We start from the raw sequence: 8,732 nt of genomic DNA on the forward strand, positions 1-8,732 counted from the left end.
AGTGTTTTATCACAATCACACAAAGTGCAAGGTAATGCTGCCCCTTATCTAAAATAATAAGAGGATATAACCAAAATATACAAAAACAAATCTACCTAACAAGATTACAAAATTCAAAACTAGGTAAGTTCATACAGTAAAATTGCACATGTCCTTGGCAAAATATCTTCAACATTTATATTTTCATCAGTTCACATGGCTTGTATAATTACTTGAAAAGGAAGCTGAAACAAAGAAGAATTAATGTGGTTAATCAATTACTCACAATAATGCTATTGAAGAGTTCTCTTTGGGGAAAACATACCTGTAAGGGTAACCATGTGCTTTGCCTCTGAATATTGATAGAATAAGACTGAAGAAAACAACAAAGAGACCAAGCCCAAGGATAACAACAATACGTCTCTTCTTAACGTCGCCACGGTTAGCTGCTCCTTCAGTTATTAAAATCATGCCTAAGGTAACAGCAGCATTTAAGAAGAAGACGATATATGTTTCAAGAACAAATTGTCCCTGGGACGACCCATGAATGTAGGCTACACCCCCAGAGGATGTCTTGTGCACAAATGGTGGTCCTCTAATGTGATTCCACATTTGACCAGAGACCATAGTAAAGCAGAACAGCTAGAATATGAGGACATAATTTAAATCAGTCATTATCAGTTTTCAAAATACAGTAGTTAGCTCAGCAATACTTACCAAAGCCATCAGACCCCATCCTGTTTTATTGTACATAAAGTCAAGGTTGTTTCGTCTGACATAGAAGAAAGTTGCAACAAGAACGATTAATAGGACGCAAGCCATAGTTCCTGAATAATTGGGCGGACGGAAGATACGTATCTGAAAGAAAAGAAAAACATTAGTGATCAAAATAGTTATTTCACATAAAGAGCACATAACTAAAACAAACATACAGCAACATCTGTCCTCTCTGAAATCCACTTTCCAATAGCATCAGCACTAAATCCTACTCGCTGAATGTCAAGTGTGTCTGCTGCTTTTGGTTTGCCTTTGGGAGGAAAATGAATAAACACTGGGGCGGTGTTGAGACGCATCTGTGTAAACAGAACACAAATGTTAAGAATAGAATCCCAAGTCAACAAGAAGCACAGCCACAATGTGAGGTGTTAGATTACCATTTGGAAGATGTCTGAGCCTTCATCGAAATCTACCATTGCAAAGAATAAGCGGCTTGAAGTCATATGAGCATAGCGAAATGAATTAGCCAGGATGTGGAACTCATCATGAGCATGTCTGAAACAAATTAAGAGTACACAATACATGCAGTGCCATGGTAACAGAGTTTACTTAGTATAAGACTGATATAGTTACCTGCAAATTGAACACTGGCGTTGTGGAGCCAACGCAGTGAACATAACTACAACAGAATAGTTCCGAGGAGTTGCCTTCACAAAATCCCTAAATTTGTTTCCATTAAAGCGCATTAATGAACGCTTGTTAGACATTTCTATCAACTGCTGCACCCTTTCATTAAGAGAAGACGTTTGTCCACCCTGAAATCAATGTAGAAAAATTAATTGATTTGCAGTAAAGTTTAATTTATATAAAGGACTTACTAAAGTAAATAGAAAAGATAACAAAATTTTCTGTAGAATTCACCATTTTTGCAAGGGACTTCTAAATGTACCATATATACGTAAACATAAGGGGGTTGATGCGGTGTGTGTAACCTATAATACCGGTTAAACAGAGTTCTGAATAGAATAGAATGGGCAGGCCTTACCTCCTTACGGCTGCGCTGTCCATCTGTCTGTTGTATAAGTAAAATACCGTAAATAAATACAAATATTAACCCTAAAAGCTTCATTTTCTCCCAGAAAACTAAGTTGGAACTGATGATGTCAAGAGACGTACGTGGATGTAGAAATGAAATCCACTACACAAACCCTTTTTTTTTCTCTGCCCTCAACATAACAAACTTAATTTTCCCCAATACTTATTTCCAGTATCAACGGAAGATCATTTTATGGGGATTACTTTATGGCTCTATAAATTAAAACCCATATTTAAAGGCTTAACTTTCGCCTAAATGCCTTTCAAAAAGGATAATATGTCCACATACACTCTTTTTAAAAGTAGTGATTTTTCTTGTAACTGTTGGTGTGGGTGTTTTCACTGTATTGACATTTCAGTAGCAGAAGATATTTTTTAAGTGTTGCTTGAGTCGTACTAAATGTCTATTCCAACAGACAACATCGATGTTTCTTCAAGAGTTTGGGCCTCGGACGGCAGAGAAAAAAATGACGACGAATCGATTTGAGACTCATACTGAAAACGGATGAAATGAGCGCGAGCGCTGTGTTGAAGAAGGTGCCCCGTACGTAACCTGTCCCTTTGTTTTCACTGATGAATAATGAAGCTCCAGAGAAGATTGCACGGAGTGAAAGCGTTTCGTTTCAAAGTTTTCGTGCTTGTCCTCTTTCTAGTCTTTTACCTTCTTTTAGTCAACATTTTTGTCGGTCCTGAGAGATCGATAGTGACCAATCTTCTTTCTAAAATCAATGGCCACTCAAGACGACCAGTTCGAGAACTTGTCTCTCTACCCCGCACTCATATCCGCCGTGAAACCGAGTCCCAACCTTTCGCTCCAGGTTCCTTTCTCAAAGGGGAATACCCTCACAATGAAAGTTACTGCTGGTTCAAGTATGGAACCATTGAGTCTTTTGACTGGGACAATGTAACGATATCAGTGAGCCCAGAACTCAAAAAGAAAGGCCCATACCGAGTCATTTATAATGTCATTGAGAACATGAAGAAGAATGAAGATTCTGAACCTGATGTGACCTACTGTACACATGTCACACCTTCTTTCCAGTGCAATATCTTGGAAATTGTACGACGATGGGATGGACCTGTGAGCATAGCTGCTTATGTTCCTGATTATGATGCAACTTTGAGTCTCTTACTTTTCCAAAGAATGTGTCAATGTATTCCTGAGATGTCAAGAGTGTCTGTACACTTTGTTTTTCCTGAGGCATCTCCGCCTGTCTTTCCTAAAGCTTCTCAAATGTCATTTAGTAGCCTGGAATCCATAGATGCCTTGATAAAATTTCCTGCTGACTGTTCTTGTCCAGAAGCTGTCCTAAATGGTACATTAAGAACATTTCGTGAAGAAAGTGGCCTTACATACCCAGTGAATGTTGCTCGAAATGTTGCAAGGGAGGCTGCCCAGACAAGCCATGTTCTAGTGTCTGATGTTGAACTATTGCCCAGTCTGAATCTGGTGCCCTCATTCCGCCTCCTCTTGAAAAAGTACATGCCTGCGATAAGTACTCCTGCTCGGCATGTTTTTGTTCTTCCTGTTTTTGAAATTGAAGCAAGAGTCCATAATATTCCAACTACCAAGGAAGAACTTCAGCATTTGTACAGTGAAGGCCAAGCCATTTATTTTCATCGTTGGGTGTGTCTTCACTGTCAGCGGTTTCCAGGGCTAGAGAGGTGGTTACAACGGAAAAAAGGAACACCATTCCCGGTTAGTCCTAATGTGATTGCCAACCCCTCACCACTCAAGGTATTTCCTTATTTTACTTTCTTCAATTTTATCAATGAACTGTGAATTACATATTAATTGGTCTTGATGTATTATCAGCCCCTACTGGTTGTACGCAGAGAGTTTCCACATCACAGATGGGAGCCTATTTACATAGGAACAAGAAATGAACCTCTTTACAGTGAATATCTTAGTTGGGAGGGCAGGCAAGATAAAATGACTCAGGTAAGGTCACCAAGTTTTGTTCACTGTTGTTTAGCCTGTCTACTGATTTCATGTGTTAATTTTTTTTGTATAAAATTATTTTTCAGATGCATGCAATGTGTCTGTTGGGATATCGTTTTGTGATACTGGATGGAGGATTTCTAGTTCACACTCCTGGAATGAAAAGACCTGGCCGGAAGCATGCTGAATCAATTGCATGGCGACAGCCACATGAGGAAGTTAATGCAAGACTATATGAAAAAATTGTTCATGCCACTGAAAATCGTTTAGGAAGTCGGCCTGCAGCTTGTAGATTACATTGAGTGGCAAATTTAAATATTTAATATTCTACCATGGCCATAAAGCAATGTGAGAAAACCAGGATTCTTTTGACCTTTCTTGTTGCAGACATCAATGATCATCTTTAGACTATTTTTTAGAATATCTATCTACTTCGTTATTTGAAGTACCGTCCTTCAAAAACACACTTTATTGTTACTGGTATTGACTGCCAAGATATTCAGGCTGCAATATCGTTTTTTCAGTTTCTGTTCTAGCATTGTCAAAAACTTCCCTTTCATTTAGTAGCTTTAGCAGCTCAGAATTGTTAAATAATTGTAAGCTGTTGCAAATTTTAGATATTTTATTCAAATCTGTTTTAGGTTTTTTTATCAACAGATATTCTGTTAATTTTTAGTGTTGGGTACTTGCTGAATTTTTTAGTCTGTTAGAGTTGTATTGGGGTTTAAAAGCCCGACGCCAGAATTAAGATCTCATTATTTAGATTGTAGTAGTCATATCTGTTATGCAGTCCATCTTGTTTATGTGATACTCTTTAGAAACAAGTATTTTGATTGTTCAGGTTTACATGGTCATGATACTCAGTTGGTGTTCAGTTAGAGATCCATTTCTTTGGAGGAAGAACTAAAAGAAATGTACATAGAACTAAATATTAGAGATCAGAAATACTTGTTTGTAACAATATAGTGATAAAAGAATGAGTAGAAATTCGTATTTCTGCATGAGATGTACTTCATGGAAGGATCAGAAGTGTAGGAACTGAAAGATCTCATTAGAAAATTTTAACTGTCATTTTGTTTTAAATTTTCCTACATTTGTACTAATATAAAAGAATGCATGTCATGCAAATATGGATACAGTAGACCCAATGTTTCTGCTTTTGTCACAACTTATGTTGTGTATTTCGGGAAAACAAGATAAATTAAATTTTTCCCCATATAATCTGACTGATGTGAGCTTAGAAAATCTGATGCTTCAAGCGGAAAGACGTTTTAGTTGAAATCGTCATAAGGGGGTTCTAATGTATGTTTTGAAAGAAATAATTTCCCAACTTCTCAAAGTAACTTAGAAATCTCAGTTGCTAATATGAGAAAATTGTGAATTAGTTCATGCAATTTTCCATTTGCAAACAAGCACTCAATTTTAAAATTGTTGTGTTCATCAGTCATATCAGTGAAAGTTCTGGCTCATCTCCCTATCTTTTCTTTCCTTTATTTTCTTGTGAAGACTGTAGGGTTGAACTCGTACTGCATCAGTGCCTTCCAAGCCTAGTTTTAGATCTTTAAATCATCATGCTTTCGTTACTGTAGATCTTTCTGTTAGCTTACATATTTGACACAATAATTTCTACATTGCTTGACTAAGTAGCATTGACTTTTTAAGATGTCTCTGTACCATAGGCATTTTGACTTATATATCTTTTTTCTATAACTTCATGATTTTATACCTACTCTTCTTAAGATGTCTTGAGACAATAACTATTCCATGTTTTTAAAAATATTTCTTTTTATAGGGCTGTGAAAACAAATAGAAGCACAACTATACTTTAGATTATAATTAAACTTTTTGCATACTTTTCTCTCTTCTTCTCTTTCTCTTTACCCTTTTGTAACTATTCTATTCTTGGTACTCTAGTCTGTAGTGTGCTCAAAACGCTGAGTGTCCTTAGATTTGGTCATGTGAACCAAACATTCATTTTATAGAATAAAAAGATCCCTGAAGACATCATAATAATGGGAGCCGTCCCTCTTTAAAATTTTGAGAAAACTATTTTAGTAGCCTTTTTAGTATTTTTGAGGGCTTTTATTGAAAACTGTTTGGTTAGGTAGTTTTGTGTAGGTAGGGTGTATAGCTTGAGGATCATGCATGGTAGAAAGTGTTGTAAAACTTCAATTCTCATCTTTGGTTTCTATATATGCTGATGTAACTACCTAAACTCAAAGTTATCAGAAGGTTTGGTAACTCAGTGAAAATTCCCATATTGTGAAACCCAAGTTGTCCCAGACATTTTTTATCTTTTTACTCCTTTCAATAGTAGTAAAATTGACAGATTGATGTTTTGTCTTCCTCACTTTAAGGTGTCTAGTCCGAAAATTGTTATCCTTACGAGTGATTATCGTGATGTTAACCAAAGTTGAGTATGTTTTGACTGACACAGGTATTTTACAATTCAGTTACATAATTAAATCAACTATAAACAAATTTCTTTAGTTTTATTTACACATTTTCTTTTCTTTCTTACATACATTCTTATTATCAACAATCTCATAGGAAAATTTGTTTTGCTATATTTAAAAAAGAGAAGATTAGAAAGGACATGACGAAATTTGTGTCAGCAGCATAAACTATCACAGGCGAGAACAGTATCTATGGCACAGATATACTAATTCCTTATGGTGTACTTAAAACCTACCACAGTAGAATACACCTATTTAATACTGTGAGAAAATGTTTATGTTATTTATTTCCAGAACACATGTCATGTAACACTACAAACAATGAAACAGTCAGAGATCCTAGTTAGGTTGTTTATGAATTACTAGAACTAGGGTAGTTAAAAAGAAAGATTTCCTACAGAAATCTAAACACTATGACCAGTGCTATGACTAACAATTAGTAAATCAGAGAGTGTACCTTAAAAAAAAAAACACATGTTTCATTGAAAATTCAGTACTCCCAATCTGGTGCAGGTTTAGTTGTGGGTACCATTTCAACAGGAAATTTTAAAAGAGTTGGGTTTGGGTAAGCAGGATTTTCAATGACACCACTTCCAAATTTCAATTCTAGAAACTCACGTATATTATTAGGAGCAGATACATTTTGACCAACAAAAGGGATTGTGGCCAAGGGGTTCAAATAATGTGCTGGAAATTCTCTGTCTTGCTTGTGTGTGGGAAACCAGGTATCCTTGGTCATTGTTCCATTTTTGTTGTAAAATGGGAATAGATCAACATGCAATCTGTTTGATCGACTAAACTGCACTCGATAAAAATCTCCTTCAGGTGCTTTCTCCCACACAAAACCTTGTGTGTCTACCACAGGCTGTTTGCTTGCTCTTAACAACCACGTCAGTTTGGGTAAGTCCTCCCTCATGAAGCCTAAGTCAACATCATAATCCCATGGCAGGATATCAAAGGATCGCATGGCACCAAGCAAAGATCCCCCTTCAAGCCAATATCTGTGGGATTTGAAGTAAAAGCCTAATCAGTAAACAGTAGTCATAAATAAATCAAGCATCATTCACGATTGTCCAGAATACTCACCTAACACCTGCAGCTTGAAGTTCTTTGAAAACATGTCTAGCTGTGGTTCTGAGGGCATTAAGGCAACAAGGTGGTGTCCATTTTCCCTCAAGCAGGTAAGATGGGGTATCCCCCACAACAGTTCCGAAACAGCGCGCCGAATCTCTGGTGCAACCATACCTTCAGAGAATGAAAATAATTGAATTTTAAAGACATGAATATTCACACTATTTTCTAACTAAAATACTTGGGTTGGACGCCTCACCATTCATCCTTTCCATCTCTGATAACCCGCTTGATAGCCAATCTCTCATACATGCGTTGTTGCCGCTCATGACGAAGACGATGAGCCTTCCACAGATGGTGTTGCGATTGTAGAATAGGATGTCCAGAGGCCCAGACAACAGTGCGAAGGTATCTAGTCTAAAACATCAATAGCAACAAAATGCTAAATGAAAAGATTTTAAAGATGTGGACTTTTTTTATAAAACTTTTCAAACACATACTTTTATGTTTTTGGCTTTGGCTTGTATGTAAAGAGAATCCGGAAATGGCAACATTAATGGGTCAGGTAGCTTTGATAGTACATCCTTTCCAATAAGTAGAACATGCTTCCCAGTCACACCATCACAAAACAATTCACTTGGCGATGTACTATATGTTAATGTCCACTTAACTAAATGGAGGTCCATACTTTGGCAAGATGACAGTGAAATCTGAAACCATGATCAAATATATTGTATCCAAGTTTATTGTCAAGGACCAAAAATATCTCACGATCATACCTCAGAAACAGGAGCAGCAAGAATGTTGACATTCGGTTCGTCTAAACTTTTCAGTAAAGTGATGAATGATTCTCTTGCAGTAGGACGAACAGAATCAGGTACAAATAAAGCATATTTAGTCTGAATATGGTACAATACATCACGATCCTCTTTCACTCCTCCAACTTCAAGCTTTAAATTAATCACTTTTACTGAAGTATAATTTACAGACTTCCACTGCAGGGGTGGGTATGGAAGCGAGTTGCTGACTATGAGAATTCTCAATGATGGTGCAGTCTTTAAAAAGGAATTCACTGTTTCAACAACATCATGTTCAAAGTGTTCAAAGTCACGTATGATCACAGTGATGAGAGATTCAAAGTTTGAGTAGTTTTTCATCAGAATAGGTTGATCAGTTTTAGGTGTATCTGTTTTTAACTGTTGGACCAAAGACTTTAAAAGAAAAAGTATAATGATAATATTGACAATTATGAAGGCTAGGCTAACAAGCCTCCTTTTAAGCCGCATATTAAAGGGTGGGAAACAAATAAAATCTAGATTCATGAATATGTGAACTTCATAGCGACGGAAAATCACCGAAAAGGAGAAGCCAAAGTATTCGGCAACGTTCAGAAACAGTATTTAATTTATCAGCCATTTTTGACTTTAATGCTACTGTATATAAACATTGCAGACTACGCGCAGGGGGGGGGG

The 8,732-nt window shown here is 36.7% G+C and overlaps 3 protein-coding genes across 3 annotated transcripts; 1 reads left to right on the plus strand and 2 right to left on the minus strand.

Annotated features, from left to right (window-relative positions):
- Nucleotides 1-89: 89 nt before the first annotated feature.
- Nucleotides 90-1,910, minus strand: LOC113209604 (tumor suppressor candidate 3). Its single transcript, XM_026427225.2, has 7 exons — nucleotides 1,742-1,910; nucleotides 1,330-1,511; nucleotides 1,134-1,251; nucleotides 912-1,052; nucleotides 697-837; nucleotides 305-621; nucleotides 90-224 (listed from the first exon to the last, which is right to left on the minus strand). Exons 1-7 carry the CDS (start codon nucleotides 1,823-1,825, stop codon nucleotides 209-211), a joined length of 999 nt encoding a protein of 332 aa, XP_026283010.1. The 5' UTR covers nucleotides 1,826-1,910; the 3' UTR covers nucleotides 90-208.
- Nucleotides 1,911-2,128: 218 nt separating this feature from the next.
- Nucleotides 2,129-6,214, plus strand: LOC113209603 (beta-1,4-glucuronyltransferase 1). Its single transcript, XM_026427224.2, has 3 exons — nucleotides 2,129-3,529; nucleotides 3,608-3,733; nucleotides 3,820-6,214. The coding sequence occupies exons 1-3, from the start codon at nucleotides 2,372-2,374 to the stop codon at nucleotides 4,033-4,035; spliced, it is 1,500 nt and encodes a 499-aa protein (XP_026283009.1). The 5' UTR covers nucleotides 2,129-2,371; the 3' UTR covers nucleotides 4,036-6,214.
- On the minus strand, nucleotides 6,209-8,724 carry LOC113209601 (ribitol 5-phosphate transferase FKRP). Its single transcript, XM_026427223.2, has 5 exons — nucleotides 8,040-8,724; nucleotides 7,761-7,970; nucleotides 7,520-7,677; nucleotides 7,276-7,434; nucleotides 6,209-7,190 (listed from the first exon to the last, which is right to left on the minus strand). Exons 1-5 carry the CDS (start codon nucleotides 8,580-8,582, stop codon nucleotides 6,680-6,682), a joined length of 1,581 nt encoding a protein of 526 aa, XP_026283008.1. The 5' UTR covers nucleotides 8,583-8,724; the 3' UTR covers nucleotides 6,209-6,679.
- Nucleotides 8,725-8,732: the final 8 nt, after the last annotated feature.

Source organism: Frankliniella occidentalis, unplaced genomic scaffold (assembly GCF_000697945.3).
Source record: "Frankliniella occidentalis isolate FOCC.00 unplaced genomic scaffold, Focc_3.1 Scaffold102, whole genome shotgun sequence".
Lineage (NCBI taxonomy): Eukaryota > Metazoa > Arthropoda > Insecta > Thysanoptera > Thripidae > Frankliniella > Frankliniella occidentalis.

Coding starts and splice junctions, on each gene's coding strand:
- LOC113209604 (XM_026427225.2), bottom strand. CDS start 1,825: ATGAAGCTTTTAGGGTTAATATTTGTATTTATTTACGGTATTTTACTT. Junction 1,512..1,741: donor GACAGCGCAGCCGTAAGGAG/GTAAGGCCTGCC, acceptor CATTGATTTCAG/GGTGGACAAACGTCTTCTCT. Junction 622..696: donor GATGGGGTCTGATGGCTTTG/GTAAGTATTGCT, acceptor CTCATATTCTAG/CTGTTCTGCTTTACTATGGT.
- LOC113209603 (XM_026427224.2), top strand. CDS start 2,372: ATGAAGCTCCAGAGAAGATTGCACGGAGTGAAAGCGTTTCGTTTCAAA. Junction 3,530..3,607: donor CCAACCCCTCACCACTCAAG/GTATTTCCTTAT, acceptor ATGTATTATCAG/CCCCTACTGGTTGTACGCAG. Junction 3,734..3,819: donor GGCAAGATAAAATGACTCAG/GTAAGGTCACCA, acceptor ATTATTTTTCAG/ATGCATGCAATGTGTCTGTT.
- LOC113209601 (XM_026427223.2), bottom strand. CDS start 8,582: ATGAATCTAGATTTTATTTGTTTCCCACCCTTTAATATGCGGCTTAAA. Junction 7,971..8,039: donor TTGCTGCTCCTGTTTCTGAG/GTATGATCGTGA, acceptor TCATGGTTTCAG/ATTTCACTGTCATCTTGCCA. Junction 7,191..7,275: donor CTTCAAGCTGCAGGTGTTAG/GTGAGTATTCTG, acceptor CAAATCCCACAG/ATATTGGCTTGAAGGGGGAT.